Source organism: Leiobunum rupestre, chromosome 4 (assembly GCF_980474605.1).
Source record: "Leiobunum rupestre chromosome 4, qqLeiRupe1.1.hap1, whole genome shotgun sequence".
Lineage (NCBI taxonomy): Eukaryota > Metazoa > Arthropoda > Arachnida > Opiliones > Sclerosomatidae > Leiobunum > Leiobunum rupestre.
In genome coordinates, this window is record NC_143387.1 from 45997264 (window position 1) to 46014754 (window position 17491).

General features: G+C 34.8%; 3 protein-coding genes across 5 annotated transcripts in view; 2 read left to right on the forward strand and 1 right to left on the reverse strand.

The window, feature by feature from the left end:
* The window catches only part of LOC149947973 (ly6/PLAUR domain-containing protein 1-like), an 81159-nt gene that overhangs the window by 48953 nt on the left and 14715 nt on the right, over window positions 1-17491 (forward strand). The gene's annotated exons all lie outside the window — the stretch shown is intronic.
* LOC149947974 (death-associated inhibitor of apoptosis 2-like) lies at window positions 3455-4125 on the reverse strand. Of its 2 annotated transcripts, none has more exons than XM_090173659.1 (2): window positions 4046-4125; window positions 3455-3845 (listed from the first exon to the last, which is right to left on the reverse strand). In XM_090173659.1, exon 2 carries the CDS (start codon window positions 3836-3838, stop codon window positions 3473-3475), a length of 366 nt encoding a protein of 121 aa, XP_090029785.1. In that variant the 5' UTR covers window positions 3839-3845; window positions 4046-4125; the 3' UTR covers window positions 3455-3472. The 2 variants fall into 2 exon arrangements, with proteins under 2 accessions (XP_090029785.1, XP_090029786.1); XM_090173660.1 differs by having other exon boundaries at window positions 4050-4120.
* Window positions 14469-15205, forward strand: LOC149947975 (death-associated inhibitor of apoptosis 2-like). Of its 2 annotated transcripts, none has more exons than XM_090173543.1 (2): window positions 14469-14551; window positions 14752-15205. In XM_090173543.1, exon 2 carries the CDS (start codon window positions 14759-14761, stop codon window positions 15122-15124), a length of 366 nt encoding a protein of 121 aa, XP_090029669.1. In that variant the 5' UTR covers window positions 14469-14551; window positions 14752-14758; the 3' UTR covers window positions 15125-15205. The 2 variants fall into 2 exon arrangements, with proteins under 2 accessions (XP_090029669.1, XP_090029670.1); XM_090173544.1 differs by having other exon boundaries at window positions 14477-14547.

Consider the following 17491-nt stretch of genomic DNA (forward strand, 5'->3'; position numbering starts at 1 on the left):
GAGATGGACTTTTTAAACGGGTAAAACTTTTCCTTCTTAAATCTTAAATTCTATTTTTAATACGGCGCTGGCGGGACCGACTTTTCGAATATCCTCACGACGCTCGTTTCATCTCGAAATTTACTGCAGACTTCTTTAGTCGGAGCCGTTTCATCGGCGAGCAAACGGCGGGTGTCTGTTCATTCGACTGTGTTGAGAAGGTTTTATGGGCTCATATTTATTTCTTATCGAACTATTCTTCCGCGTCTCTTCGAGGCTCGAGCCCCGAGCCCACCCTATTCCTATTTCGGCATTGGGGTAAAAAGGGTCAATAAAGAGGCGAGATACAGGGCCGTCTTTACATACTGTTGGGCCCCTGGCACTTTTAACTTTGGGGGCCCCCTCGAGTGGTGTAAAAATGGGGGGGGGTAATGTACCAACTTAATTTTTAGGAATAGCACTCCCGTTGTATAGTAAAAAGTGGTGGGGGCCGCTAAATTTACCTTTTAAACTGCATCCCTTAAATCTAGAACTTTCCTAAAATATTCGCCTCTAGGAAAGTTCGGTGTATAAAGTGATTTCAGTATCACGTGAAACGACGTCACCTATGCTTTTTCCCATAGAGAAAAAATCCCGCACAAAATGGCGGCCATAGCCAAGGCTACGAATAAAATATTTTCGTATATTATATACTCCATAAAATAAAACCACATATCTATAATTTTTACAATAAAAATATGTTTAGTAATATTTATCTCAGTCACTTTATCTGATTTTAATTCTTTAAAGATGTAACAGAAGTTTTCAAATTAATCAGCCTAATCTCCAGAGAAGGGGCAATGTGTTTAAAGGGATGGTGAAACGCCGATATAACCTACTTTCTATCGATTCCTCTTCTATAATTCCTTTCAAAAACGATCGTCACTCAATATTATAAATTAAATTCGAATTTTAGTCAATTAAAAACTGCAGCGAAATCGACCAGAAAAAAAATGGCTACCGTTTTCTACGTGAAATAGGCATGTATTTTGAAAAGGCCGCGATTTGTTGTAGCGGTAAATGAATGACGCCCGTATAATCCGCGAACGACAGCCAATGAACCGCAAGTTTCTCGGGGTCGTTACAGAAAATTTTCTATACTCCGAATTTCTCCATCGGCTATCGGCTAATAATTTAAAGCAAATTTTCTAACATCGAGCTAACCTATAGCTAGCCCTAGACCCCATTATATGAAATAAAGTTTAATTAAACGCAGGCGTCAGACAGTGAGACTGAAACGATGGCATAGTCCTAACAAGCAACAAAGTCGCCCTAGCACCTAGGAATTGAAATAAATAACTGTAGAAAAGTTAAAAACAAAAATAATTCTTATAAACTTTTATATTTAAAAATTAATTACCATTCATGAAACGCACTGGAGAAAAACGATTATCCCATAGTGCTCAAACTATGTAAAAATAATTGTGTATGATACCGACTCAAATTATTACATTCTTTTGGAAGTTTATAAAAACAAACTCTTGAAATCCCACGACCACACAAATCGGTTCCACAATCAGCGTGGGAAATAAGGCGGTGGCAGTGGGAAAATGACCAGTTTAAAAATTGCCCGGACCAGTTTATTAATTAAATCGGAGGGGGGTTAGTGGTCCACTGGACCACTTAAATAATTCGAGGTAAATATTTTGAAATTGGTAGGTCCAAATGTTATATTATTAGTCTTTGGATTTGACGGTCTGTGTAACGGCGGCTGCGGCATGTTAGTACATTCGAATTAGAATTCACTAGGGCTGTGCGAGTAGTGGTTTTCGGCAATCGAGTCGGGTATCTAGTACAAAAATTTTTTCATCGAGTATTCGAGTCGAGTAATATTGAAGTGGGATATATAAGACTAGTATACTAGCCTAATTATAGTTATTAATAGTAAAATAACAATATAATTTTTTTAAATTATTAATGTACCGTCTGTCCGTATATTGCTTAGGAAGTTAAGACTCCTTTAAGTTCTAACGCCAGCCGACATCCGAAACTAAGACTTAATAATATTGTTTGAAGAAAAACCGCGCAGGCGCAGTACGTATTAAAAACCGTGATCCATCCCCAAGGTCAATCAAAGTATTTGTGATTTCTATGTCTTGTAGGTACCGTTTATTATTTTCACCCCTAAAAGTGGCAAACACCATCTTGGAACTTACAGCAGCTTAATCGAGTTATCGGGTACCCGACTATGCAATTTTTGGTACTCGATAATCGACGAGTATTTTCCAATTACTTATTCGAGGTCCAGTTCGAGTACTCGACTTTAAATGACGAGTAATCGATGATGTTCGAGTACTCGCACAGCCCTAGAATTCAAGCTATTAAAAACGGTTAAGAGTTAAAACACGCTATTCTAATGTAGCAGACGACGTGCACTGGTCGTGGTCCAGTTTATTTATTCTAGGCCAGGTGGGTCACTGTTCACCTGTCCACTTTCAAACAATCCTTATTTCCCACCCTGTCCATAATGCTATTAAACTTACTTAGAGAAACGTTGCAGTTGTACAGCTAATTCAGAGAGGGGGATGTCTATCCGGTGATTGAGAATTTCATTCTCAATCACCGGATAGACACAAAGAGCTTGGCTCCAGCCGTTCACCCGCGCCTATCCCGTTCCTCCCCCACCCGCGCCCCCATCTCAATCACCAGAATTTCCAATCACCAGAATTTCTAATCACCAGAATTTCTAATCACCAGATTCCCCCGTTCACCGGTTGCTTTCCCCCAAACCCCATTCACTGGATACTTTATCTCTCGTTCACCAGCTCCTTTCCCCCATTGCTTTCACCCCTTCTAATCACCAGTTGCTTTCCCCCATCTCTAGGCAATAAAAACAACCATAATTGTTATCTCTCATACTATCGAACCCAATCGCTAGAAATTGGCTTTTTCCCCATTCGCTATAAATCGCAGCAGTTTGCCAGAATTAGTTTTATCTCTCCGAAATAATTAATGTACCCAAAATTGGACCGCCAGTTTATTATTCTTTTTAGGGGAATCTCTATGGGAGTTTAACATTACAATAAAGCTAAAAGGTCCAGTTTGGGGTACATTTGGTCCGAAATGGGGTACATAGGGCCGAAAATGGTGACTTTGGTCGTTTTTGGGGTACATTTGGTCCATTTTGGTCCATTTTTGGGTACATCCCTGCTTTCCCCCATCCCCATTCTCCAAAATTAGTTTTCCTCGCGCAGATATCTGGAGATTAGATTTTTACCCGTTTGCTTATCGCTTCAGAACTCCTTAATTTTCTAATCTCTAGGCAATAAAAACAAGTTATTTACATTTAATTTTTTATTTTAGAACTTTGTTTTACATGTTGGTAGGTACTATCAGATATTCCATTAGATGGTTATCTTGTACATTACACAATTAAAACAAATTAAAGTAGTTAAGTTTACAGGCATTTAAATGGGGTGAAACGATCTCCTGCAACTTAATTTAATTAAAAGTTCTAACTCACGTATTTGTAGTGTTTAGCAGCAGTATCGTCTTCTTCTTCTTCTTCAGGTACAGGTGAGATGTATTTGTCAGCGACCGTAGTTGCTTTTGGCGTCGGTGGAATGTCCCATTCTAGCGAGATGTACTTTTTTTCCGATGGTGAATTATCCCTCGACGGACAGTGTGGAAAGAATCTGGCATGTTCCCATTCTGGTACGTCTCCTGATTCCCATCCTTCTAATACGCCGTGGCACTTGTAACATCGTACTTCATCGCCCCGCTGAATATAGTAGAATCCAGCCTTCGCTAGTTGCTCCTTAGTAACGTGGGGATTTTTCCAGTGACGAAAAGTTTCAAGTCGATACACTTCGATGTCCATAGCTGATCTAGACCAAATACGTTCTATAGTTTCAAATGATACATTCTCTAAGCCTACATTTACCCCTAAGTCTACTAAACCTAATTTTATCAATATGGTTTAATTTCTACGCTAAAATTCTCAATATAAACGCTTTTTTCAATATGCAAATTGTTTTAAATATGTCTAAAAATATAGTCTATTACAAAGAAAAAAATAGTTACTTACTTACTTTACGGGTAGAAATCCATTGTCGAGCTGTAGAAAAGACTGAGCGATCCGTCAGCAGGTCTTTACTCGTCAATGCGCCGTAGAGAAATGACGCATGGAAAATTAATTTATTCCTATCTTGTTGAGAATAATTCATCACGTGATCTAAACTTCAAATAACCCTCAAATTCTATTGGCTGTCTCTCTCTGACAGTTTAAACTGCCTCTAATGATTGACGACACATATTAACCCACTTGAGTATTTGGAAAAAACCCTTTGCTACTCGAAGGAGAGTTTTGGAAATACCACGTTGACGATATCAAAATCGAGCTCTCACTTGAAAATGTTTACGGAAAACAATCCTCTTGGAAAATTGAGTTACGTAGAAGATTGCTAAAAAATGGCTAAGTGTTATGTTTTTTTCAATAACGAGTCTTATTTTTACATTTTAAAGTATTTATTAAGAGTGAAAAATCCCATGACTACACTGACGGCATATCTTAAGTGCCGGTGGAAAAAAATCCATTGCTCAAAGTTCAGTTATCTTATTAAACGTGCGCGTGCACAGAAAAATGAACGAGTCACGTGATAGTAACTTAATTTCTACGCTAATCTTACCCCTACTAGGCCTAATTTCTGTCTAATACATTTCCAATATATATATATATAAAAGAATGCCTAAAAATTTCATTTTAAATATAATAAAATAGCCTAGCTGATTATTATTATTATTATTATAACTTACTTTTCAGCGTGACCTTCAATGACTATTCCCAATGCTAAGACTCTTTATTGAGATAACGAAAACTTTTAGTATACTATTAATACCATTTTGCGAACTACAGTGAAAAAAGTTACAATTTTACGGTAGAAACGTTTTCAAAATACCATTCTCATTTTAAACGCTTTTTCAATAACTTAATTGTCTAAAATATATACTCTACAACAAAAACAAAATAGTAAATTACTTTCTACGCTAATCTTGGCCTAAAAAAAAAGCAAAATACTAAATTTAATTTTTAACTCTAATTCAGATTCCTACCTGGTAAGCCTAAATTTGATATACTAAGTATAATATGCCTTAAAGTTCAAATACTGTCTAATACAATAAATATTCATGAAAAATTCTTACTTTGTATGTACAATGAACGCTCCAAAAGGCTGAAAATGTAACATGGGACAAGACAGAATTTCTACACAAACCTTTCCGATTGTATCGTCAAATAAAACAAAGTTCAGCTATCTTATCAATGGTACGCGCGCGCTCGCTCGGAAAAATGAACAAGTCACGTGAGAATCGGTACGTCACGAGCCCCTATGCATAAATGTTAGGGCGTCTTACTACCATTAGATCTAATCGCACTAGCACATTCTCGAAAAATAAACCAGTTCTTGGGAATAAGAGACGGTTTTTTTTTATCAAAGATAAGCCAATTTATAGTTTATTGTATGAAAATATTAATTAATTCGGAAATATATTCGATGCTTACTGTTTTTTTTTTATAAGAATACGCTGAAATACATTTTCCAATACGTAAAAAATTAAAGCTAGACCTAAAAAACCTGTAAAGTGTAAATAGTTAAGACTAAATTTCTAACCCTAACCCATGAAAGTACATTTTCCATAAATCATATCCTAACATGAATGCATTTGTTAAGAATACATGTTTTTTTTTTTTTAAAATACGCTAATTAATTTCGTAAAACAAGCATAGATTTTAGTTAGCCCTTCCTCCAAAATGTCCAATAGAGCTAGTACATTCTCGATAAATATACATGTTCTTGGGGGAATAAGAGACGTTTTTTATCAAAGTAAGCCAAGTTTAAAGCTTATTGTCATTGGTTCCATAACAAAAACCATATTGTAACGTGATAATGGCTGCTCACTAATCCCAATTCCATGTGAAACTCTTCCAGTTTCTTTAAGTTCCTTTTGAGTTACAAAATAGGGTTTTAGAAATAGATTTTTCCTATTTCATTAAATATAAGTATTAAAATTAGAATTGCTTCATTAAATTATGCATTTGTACTGTACTGTACACAATACCTGCATTTGAAATTGTATAACATAAAACACAGTTTTTAAAAAAAAAAATATATCAAGGTTTTCAATTCAGTTAAAAATAATTAAATTAGTTGTATTGTGTTTATATTTTTAACTTAATTGCATTGATGTTTTAAAAGCAAACCTCGGGCCTAAGAAACAGGCAAAGTGTAAATTGCTAAGACTAAATTTCTAACTCTAATAATGTGTAAATCAATTATACAATTATCTATTCATAAGTGTTAGAGACTTTATTACAATGAAATAAAACCATGTAGAAATGTATATGTTATAAATTTAAGAAAACTCAAACATTCTGTTTTAAATCAACAATTTTATTATTCTTTCTTATCATTTTTTTTTATACAACCATTTGTTTTTATATAGATAACCTGAGGACGGCTATAATATGAACATATACCTAAAAAAAATCGGGAATTAAACATACATAGCTTCGATAGTATCCAGAGATTGTACGATTGTTATTACGAAATGAAACTAATTTATTTTATAATAAATATAGGTAGTAAAATGCTGCAAAAACCTCTGACTCTACGTTCAATACGTTAAAATAGATTACAATACGTAAATATAGGTGAAAACATACTAGAAAAACACGCATACTATTATTTTTTTTAATTTTTGGAAATACACAACATCCACCAGTTACTTCGCAATGACGAACTGGCTGCTCTCTTTGTCCCAGGAGACATGACCAATGAGTTGGCAAAGTACGGAAAAGACTCGTACATCCAAGAATTGGCAACAGGTGGCGCAAAAAATTACGTGTTCCGTATAAATCAAGGCGTAATTTTTTGCGCCACCTGTTGCCAATTCTTGGATGTACGAGTCTTTTCCGTACTTTGCCAACTCATTGGTCATGTCTCCTGGGACAAAGAGAGCAGCCAGTTCGTCATTGCGAAGTAACTGGTGGATGTTGTGTATTTCCAAAAATTAAAAAAAATAATAGTATGCGTGTTTTTCTAGTATTTTTTCACCTATATTTACGTATTGTAATCTATTTTAACGTATTGAACGTAGAGTCAGAGGTTTTTGCAGCATTTTACTACCTATATTTATTATAAAATAAATTAGTTTCATTTTGTAATAACAATCGTACAATCTCTGGATACTATCGAAGCTATGTAAAAATATTATTAAAATGTTTAATTAATCGATAGTTTTTTTAAATCAATATACCTACTTTCTAATGTTGTCCTACCACCATATGTATCAACGCTATTCTAAAATAAATCATTTAACATATAGTTATTCTAAAATAAACCATTAACTTAATATTTAAACTTCTAAATAAAACAATACTTTACCTGGACGTATACTATTTTGCTATTAGATCCACCTATAATCTATAATATAATTTATCATTTATAAAACCTTTAATTATTTTCATATAAAATATATTATAAGTAAATTACCGCATTGTTGATGTTTAATGATTCACCTTTTTTCGAAGATATACAAATATTATATCTTGATGCACCGTAATCAGTCGGTTTTTGTTTATGATTTTTAATTAACTGAATACTGCTTACTGGTGAATCATCTTTTGGATTTTCCAAGTTAATATCTTGATGCATTTTCTTTACATTGGATTCAATAGATTCATTATTACTTCCTAATTTAAGCAATTCTTTTCTCTCTCTCTCTTAAAGAAATCTTATTGTAATAAGCTTAAAAATTTAGGAATAAACTTATATTATAGGATGAAGAAAAGTCAATAGACATTTATTTGTAAATTATTCGCAATTTTATTTATTTATTTATCTATTTATAAAACGAACTACAGTTCGGTCTCTGGGAGGCTTAGGGTAATGACAGCATCCCATGAAATCGAACGCTGAGCACTCCTCCCGTCGACGGCTTCTCTTCGACCCTCTTCTTCCACAGTACGTACAGCGGAGATGGGGCGGGAACTCCTTTATAAGATGCCCTGGGATGTGTTTGGTATAGACATTACCATGTCGAAAAATTACTCCCATTTGATAATGCGCGCCCTCTCGACCCCAGCAAAAGAAGAGTCCTCCGCCTCTTACTGCCAATTCTTCCGTACATTCGCCGCAGTGAAAGCAAATCATAGATTCGGTTGTCGTACCGACGTACTCATTTCCCGAGGCCAAAGTTATGGAAATAGGATCCATTACTATAAAATTAGTAAGAATGAATGATTGAATATAATATATATACAAAGTTTAGAATTTACAATTGACGTATATCTACGTACTTAGTCCCTCGAGCCGATTCCGAAACAATTCGAATTGGCTGTTTTCTTAATACTATCTCTCAATTTTTCTGTTTACCCTTTTTATACTCGAAAAAAACAATTTACAACTGACATCATAATTATAAACTGGGGGCGGGAAATTAGGAAGTAATAATGAATCTATTGAATCCAATGTAAAGAAAATGCATCAAGATATTAACTTGGAAAATCCAAAAGATGATTCACCAGTAAGCAGTATTCAGTTAATTAAAAATCATAAACAAAAACCGACTGATTACGGTGTATCAAGATATAATATTTGTATATCTTCGAAAAAAGGTGAATCATTAAACATCAACAATGCGGTAATTTACTTATAATATATTTTATATGAAAATAATTAAAGGTTTTATAAATGATAAATTATATTATAGATTATAGGTGGATCTAATAGCAAAATAGTATACGTCCAGGTAAAGTATTGTTTTATTTAGAAGTTTAAATATTAAGTTAATGGTTTATTTTAGAATAACTATATGTTAAATGATTTATTTTAGAATAGCGTTGATACATATGGTGGTAGGACAACATTAGAAAGTAGGTATATTGATTTAAAAAAACTATCGATTAATTAAACATTTTAATAATATTTTTACATAGCTTCGATAGTATCCAGAGATTGTACGATTGTTATTACAAAATGAAACTAATTTATTTTATAATAAATATAGGTAGTAAAATGCTGCAAAAACCTCTGACTCTACGTTCAATACGTTAAAATAGATTACAATACGTAAATATAGGTGAAAAAATACTAGAAAAACACGCATACTATTATTTTTTTTAATTTTTGGAAATACACAACATCCACCAGTTACTTCGCAATGACGAACTGGCTGCTCTCTTTGTCCCAGGAGACATGACCAATGAGTTGGCAAAGTACGGAAAAGACTCGTACATCCAAGAATTGGCAACAGGTGGCGCAAAAAATTACGTGTTCCGTATAAATCAAGGCGTAATTTTTTGCGCCACCTGTTGCCAATTCTTGGATGTACGAGTCTTTTCCGTACTTTGCCAACTCATTGGTCATGTCTCCTGGGACAAAGAGAGCAGCCAGTTCGTCATTGCGAAGTAACTGGTGGATGTTGTGTATTTCCAAAAATTAAAAAAAATAATAGTATGCGTGTTTTTCTAGTATTTTTTCACCTATATTTACGTATTGTAATCTATTTTAACGTATTGAACGTAGAGTCAGAGGTTTTTGCAGCATTTTACTACCTATATTTATTATAAAATAAATTAGTTTCATTTTGTAATAACAATCGTACAATCTCTGGATACTATCGAAGCTATGTAAAAATATTATTAAAATGTTTAATTAATCGATAGTTTTTTTAAATCAATATACCTACTTTCTAATGTTGTCCTACCACCATATGTATCAACGCTATTCTAAAATAAATCATTTAACATATAGTTATTCTAAAATAAACCATTAACTTAATATTTAAACTTCTAAATAAAACAATACTTTACCTGGACGTATACTATTTTGCTATTAGATCCACCTATAATCTATAATATAATTTATCATTTATAAAACCTTTAATTATTTTCATATAAAATATATTATAAGTAAATTACCGCATTGTTGATGTTTAATGATTCACCTTTTTTCGAAGATATACAAATATTATATCTTGATGCACCGTAATCAGTCGGTTTTTGTTTATGATTTTTAATTAACTGAATACTGCTTACTGGTGAATCATCTTTTGGATTTTCCAAGTTAATATCTTGATGCATTTTCTTTACATTGGATTCAATAGATTCATTATTACTTCCTAATTTCCCGCCCCCAGTTTATAATTATGATGTCAGTTGTAAATTGTTTTTTTCGAGTATAAAAAGGGTAAACAGAAAAATTGAGAGATAGTATTAAGAAAACAGCCAATTCGAATTGTTTCGGAATCGGCTCGAGGGACTAAGTACGTAGATATACGTCAATTGTAAATTCTAAACTTTGTATATATATTATATTCAATCATTCATTCTTACTAATTTTATAGTAATGGATCCTATTTCCATAACTTTGGCCTCGGGAAATGAGTACGTCGGTACGACAACCGAATCTATGATTTGCTTTCACTGCGGCGAATGTACGGAAGAATTGGCAGTAAGAGGCGGAGGACTCTTCTTTTGCTGGGGTCGAGAGGGCGCGCATTATCAAATGGGAGTAATTTTTCGACATGGTAATGTCTATACCAAACACATCCCAGGGCATCTTATAAAGGAGTTCCCGCCCCATCTCCGCTGTACGTACTGTGGAAGAAGAGGGTCGAAGAGAAGCCGTCGACGGGAGGAGTGCTCAGCGTTCGATTTCATGGGATGCTGTCATTACCCTAAGCCTCCCAGAGACCGAACTGTAGTTCGTTTTATAAATAGATAAATAAATAAATAAAATTGCGAATAATTTACAAATAAATGTCTATTGACTTTTCTTCATCCTATAATATAAGTTTATTCCTAAATTTTTAAGCTTATTACAATAAGATTTCTTTAAGAGAGAGAGAGAAAAGAATTGCTTAAATTAGGAAGTAATAATGAATCTATTGAATCCAATGTAAAGAAAATGCATCAAGATATTAACTTGGAAAATCCAAAAGATGATTCACCAGTAAGCAGTATTCAGTTAATTAAAAATCATAAACAAAAACCGACTGATTACGGTGCATCAAGATATAATATTTGTATATCTTCGAAAAAAGGTGAATCATTAAACATCAACAATGCGGTAATTTACTTATAATATATTTTATATGAAAATAATTAAAGGTTTTATAAATGATAAATTATATTATAGATTATAGGTGGATCTAATAGCAAAATAGTATACGTCCAGGTAAAGTATTGTTTTATTTAGAAGTTTAAATATTAAGTTAATGGTTTATTTTAGAATAACTATATGTTAAATGATTTATTTTAGAATAGCGTTGATACATATGGTGGTAGGACAACATTAGAAAGTAGGTATATTGATTTAAAAAAACTATCGATTAATTAAACATTTTAATAATATTTTTACATAGCTTCGATAGTATCCAGAGATTGTACGATTGTTATTACAAAATGAAACTAATTTATTTTATAATAAATATAGGTAGTAAAATGCTGCAAAAACCTCTGACTCTACGTTCAATACGTTAAAATAGATTACAATACGTAAATATAGGTGAAAAAATACTAGAAAAACACGCATACTATTATTTTTTTTAATTTTTGGAAATACACAACATCCACCAGTTACTTCGCAATGACGAACTGGCTGCTCTCTTTGTCCCAGGAGACATGACCAATGAGTTGGCAAAGTACGGAAAAGACTCGTACATCCAAGAATTGGCAACAGGTGGCGCAAAAAATTACGCCTTGATTTATACGGAACACGTAATTTTTTGCGCCACCTGTTGCCAATTCTTGGATGTACGAGTCTTTTCCGTACTTTGCCAACTCATTGGTCATGTCTCCTGGGACAAAGAGAGCAGCCAGTTCGTCATTGCGAAGTAACTGGTGGATGTTGTGTATTTCCAAAAATTAAAAAAAATAATAGTATGCGTGTTTTTCTAGTATGTTTTCACCTATATTTACGTATTGTAATCTATTTTAACGTATTGAACGTAGAGTCAGAGGTTTTTGCAGCATTTTACTACCTATATTTATTATAAAATAAATTAGTTTCATTTCGTAATAACAATCGTACAATCTCTGGATACTATCGAAGCTATGTATGTTTAATTCCCGATTTTTTTTAGGTATATGTTCATATTATAGCCGTCCTCAGGTTATCTATATAAAAACAAATGGTTGTATAAAAAAAAATGATAAGAAAGAATAATAAAATTGTTGATTTAAAACAGAATGTTTGAGTTTTCTTAAATTTATAACATATACATTTCTACATGGTTTTATTTCATTGTAATAAAGTCTCTAACACTTATGAATAGATAATTGTATAATTGATTTACACATTATTAGAGTTAGAAATTTAGTCTTAGCAATTTACACTTTGCCTGTTTCTTAGGCCCGAGGTTTGCTTTTAAAACATCAATGCAATTAAGTTAAAAATATAAACACAATACAACTAATTTAATTATTTTTAACTGAATTGAAAACCTTGATATATATTTTTTTTTTAAAACTGTGTTTTATGTTATACAATTTCAAATGCAGGTATTGTGTACAGTACAGTACAAATGCATAATTTAATGAAGCAATTCTAATTTTAATACTTATATTTAATGAAATAGGAAAAATCTATTTCTAAAACCCTATTTTGTAACTCAAAAGGAACTTAAAGAAACTGGAAGAGTTTCACATGGAATTGGGATTAGTGAGCAGCCATTATCACGTTACAATATGGTTTTTGTTATGGAACCAATGACAATAAGCTTTAAACTTGGCTTACTTTGATAAAAAACGTCTCTTATTCCCCCAAGAACATGTATATTTATCGAGAATGTACTAGCTCTATTGGACATTTTGGAGGAAGGGCTAACTAAAATCTATGCTTGTTTTACGAAATTAATTAGCGTATTTTTAAAAAAAAAAAAACCATGTATTCTTAACAAATGCATTCATGTTAGGATATGATTTATGGAAAATGTACTTTCATGGGTTAAGGTTAGAAATTTAGTCTTAACTATTTACACTTTACAGGTTTTTTAGGTCTAGCTTTAATTTTTTACGTATTGGAAAATGTATTTCAGCGTATTCTTATAAAAAAAAACAGTAAGCATCGAATATATTTCCGAATTAATTAATATTTTCATACAATAAACTATAAATTGGCTTATCTTTGATAAAAAAAAACCGTCTCTTATTCCCAAGAACTGGTTTATTTTTCGAGAATGTGCTAGTGCGATTAGATCTAATGGTAGTAAGACGCCCTAACATTTATGCATAGGGGCTCGTGACGTACCGATTCTCACGTGACTTGTTCATTTTTCCGAGCGAGCGCGCGCGTACCATTGATAAGATAGCTGAACTTAGTTTTATTTGACGATACAATCGGAAAGGTTTGTGTAGAAATTCTGTCTTGTCCCATGTTACATTTTCAGCCTTTTGGAGCGTTCATTGTACATACAAAGTAAGAATTTTTCATGAATATTTATTGTATTAGACAGTATTTGAACTTTAAGGCATATTATACTTAGTATATCAAATTTAGGCTTACCAGGTAGGAATCTGAATTAGAGTTAAAAATTAAATTTAGTATTTTGCTTTTTTTTTAGGCCAAGATTAGCGTAGAAAGTAATTTACTATTTTGTTTTTGTTGTAGAGTATATATTTTAGACAATTAAGTTATTGAAAAAGCGTTTAAAATGAGAATGGTATTTTGAAAACGTTTCTACCGTAAAATTGTAACTTTTTTCACTGTAGTTCGCAAAATGGTATTAATAGTATACTAAAAGTTTTCGTTATCTCAATAAAGAGTCTTAGCATTGGGAATAGTCATTGAAGGTCACGCTGAAAAGTAAGTTATAATAATAATAATAATAATCAGCTAGGCTATTTTATTATATTTAAAATGAAATTTTTAGGCATTCTTTTATATATATATATATTGGAAATGTATTAGACAGAAATTAGGCCTAGTAGGGGTAAGATTAGCGTAGAAATTAAGTTACTATCACGTGACTCGTTCATTTTTCTGTGCACGCGCACGTTTAATAAGATAACTGAACTTTGAGCAATGGATTTTTTTCCACCGGCACTTAAGATATGCCGTCAGTGTAGTCATGGGATTTTTCACTCTTAATAAATACTTTAAAATGTAAAAATAAGACTCGTTATTGAAAAAAACATAACACTTAGCCATTTTTTAGCAATCTTCTACGTAACTCAATTTTCCAAGAGGATTGTTTTCCGTAAACATTTTCAAGTGAGAGCTCGATTTTGATATCGTCAACGTGGTATTTCCAAAACTCTCCTTCGAGTAGCAAAGGGTTTTTTCCAAATACTCAAGTGGGTTAATATGTGTCGTCAATCATTAGAGGCAGTTTAAACTGTCAGAGAGAGACAGCCAATAGAATTTGAGGGTTATTTGAAGTTTAGATCACGTGATGAATTATTCTCAACAAGATAGGAATACATTAATTTTCCATGCGTCATTTCTCTACGGCGCATTGACGAGTAAAGACCTGCTGACGGATCGCTCAGTCTTTTCTACAGCTCGACAATGGATTTCTACCCGTAAAGTAAGTAAGTAACTATTTTTTTCTTTGTAATAGACTATATTTTTAGACATATTTAAAACAATTTGCATATTGAAAAAAGCGTTTATATTGAGAATTTTAGCGTAGAAATTAAACCATATTGATAAAATTAGGTTTAGTAGACTTAGGGGTAAATGTAGGCTTAGAGAATGTATCATTTGAAACTATAGAACGTATTTGGTCTAGATCAGCTATGGACATCGAAGTGTATCGACTTGAAACTTTTCGTCACTGGAAAAATCCCCACGTTACTAAGGAGCAACTAGCGAAGGCTGGATTCTACTATATTCAGCGGGGCGATGAAGTACGATGTTACAAGTGCCACGGCGTATTAGAAGGATGGGAATCAGGAGACGTACCAGAATGGGAACATGCCAGATTCTTTCCACACTGTCCGTCGAGGGATAATTCACCATCGGAAAAAAAGTACATCTCGCTAGAATGGGACATTCCACCGACGCCAAAAGCAACTACGGTCGCTGACAAATACATCTCACCTGTACCTGAAGAAGAAGAAGAAGACGATACTGCTGCTAAACACTACAAATACGTGAGTTAGAACTTTTAATTAAATTAAGTTGCAGGAGATCGTTTCACCCCATTTAAATGCCTGTAAACTTAACTACTTTAATTTGTTTTAATTGTGTAATGTACAAGATAACCATCTAATGGAATATCTGATAGTACCTACCAACATGTAAAACAAAGTTCTAAAATAAAAAATTAAATGTAAATAATTTGTTTTTATTGCCTAGAGATTAGAAAATTAAGGAGTTCTGAAGCGATAAGCAAACGGGTAAAAATCTAATCTCCAGATATCTGCGCGAGGAAAACTAATTTTGGAGAATGGGGATGGGGGAAAGCAGGGATGTACCCAAAAATGGACCAAAATGGACCAAATGTACCCCAAAAACGACCAAAGTCACCATTTTCGGCCCTATGTACCCCATTTCGGACCAAATGTACCCCAAACTGGACCTTTTAGCTTTATTGTAATGTTAAACTCCCATAGAGATTCCCCTAAAAAGAATAATAAACTGGCGGTCCAATTTTGGGTACATTAATTATTTCGGAGAGATAAAACTAATTCTGGCAAACTGCTGCGATTTATAGCGAATGGGGAAAAAGCCAATTTCTAGCGATTGGGTTCGATAGTATGAGAGATAACAATTATGGTTGTTTTTATTGCCTAGAGATGGGGGAAAGCAACTGGTGATTAGAAGGGGTGAAAGCAATGGGGGAAAGGAGCTGGTGAACGAGAGATAAAGTATCCAGTGAATGGGGTTTGGGGGAAAGCAACCGGTGAACGGGGGAATCTGGTGATTAGAAATTCTGGTGATTGGAAATTCTGGTGATTAGAAATTCTGGTGATTGGAAATTCTGGTGATTGAGATGGGGGCGCGGGTGGGGGAGGAACGGGATAGGCGCGGGTGAACGGCTGGAGCCAAGCTCTTTGTGTCTATCCGGTGATTGAGAATGAAATTCTCAATCACCGGATAGACATCCCCCTCTCTTAATTCAAATCATTTTGGCCTACTAATATATAAAAATAGGCTGAGTCCGAAAAACTCTTGGTGATGGCAAGAATGTATTTATTTGTACTCAGGGAGAATGAATATGTCGAGACTATCGACGGACACGTTGAGGCCCTAACCCCGTCACGCTAAGGGGGGGAGGGAGGAGGCGGTCTTATTTTTTGCGTCCTCGCAGCAGCGTTAATCGCGTCTAAAAACGTAATTTTTAGGATCCAATGAGATTGCAGTATTATTTGATTTTAATAAAGCGGCAGAGGAGCATACCGGGGGCCCCAACGGGTGGAATTGGAGAAATGCTAAAAATAATCTCGACATATTCATTCTCCCTGAGTAAAAATAAATACATTCTTGGTGATGGAAAACAAATTATCGAGGGTAGAAATCAGCTTAGACTAAAAATGCGGCGACGTTGTCCACCCGTCGTAATAAAACGTCTGAGTGAAATACAAAATGGTTTTGTATTAGGCCTGAAGGGGCCCCTTTTGAACTCGGTTCCCTGGGCCCAATGGGAAAGACGGCACTGGCGAGATATCGTCCGAGCGATGGGGACCTTCTTTAATTGCGCTCCAATTACCGCTCTTTTTACAGTTCCTTACCAAAGCTAACGCAAAAATACTCTTCACTCTTCACGCGGTAAATGTCCTCGTCCCGAATGACGTTCCTATAGCCTCCATGAGCCTAGCGCCCCTATCGACAGCCGCGACGCTGCTCGCTTTGATTTAAGGGTCCGCCGAAACTCTGTACCCGCGACGCTGCTCGCTTTGCTTTAAGGGTCCGCCGAAACTCTGTACCCGTGACGCTACTCGCTTTGCTTTAAGGGTCCACCGAAACTCTGTACCCGCGACGCTGCTCGCTTTGCTTTAAGGGTCCACCGAAACTCTCTACCCGCGACGCTGCTCGCTCTGCTTTAAGGGTCCGCTGAAACTCTCTACCCGCGACGCTGCTCGCTTTGCTTTAAGGGTCCGCCGAAACTCTGTACCCGCGACGCTGCTCGCTTTGCTTTAAGGGTCCGCTGAAACTCTCTACCCGCGACGCTGCTCGCTTTCCTTTAAAGGTCCGCCGAAACTCTCTACCCGCGACGCTGCTCACTTTGCTTTAAGGGTCCGCTGAAACTCTCTACCCGCGACGCTGCTCGCTTTCCTTTAAAGGTCCGCCGAAACTCTCTACCCGCGACGCTGCTCGCTTTGATTTAAGGGTCCGCCGAAACTCTGTACCCGCGACGCTGCTCGCTTTGCTTTAAGGGTCCGCTGAAACTCTGTACCCGCGACGCTGCTCGCTTTGCTTTAAGGGTCCGCCGAAACTCTGTACCCGCGACGCTGCTCGCTTTGCTTTAAGGGTCCGCCGAAACTCTCTACCCGCGACGCTGCTCGCTTTGATTTAAGGGTCCGCCG

What these genes read in the sequence shown, in the direction of transcription:
- LOC149947974 (XM_090173659.1), bottom strand. Translation starts at nt 3,838, where the DNA reads ATGGACATCGAAGTGTATCGACTTGAAACTTTTCGTCACTGGAAAAAT.
- LOC149947975 (XM_090173543.1), top strand. Translation starts at nt 14,759, where the DNA reads ATGGACATCGAAGTGTATCGACTTGAAACTTTTCGTCACTGGAAAAAT.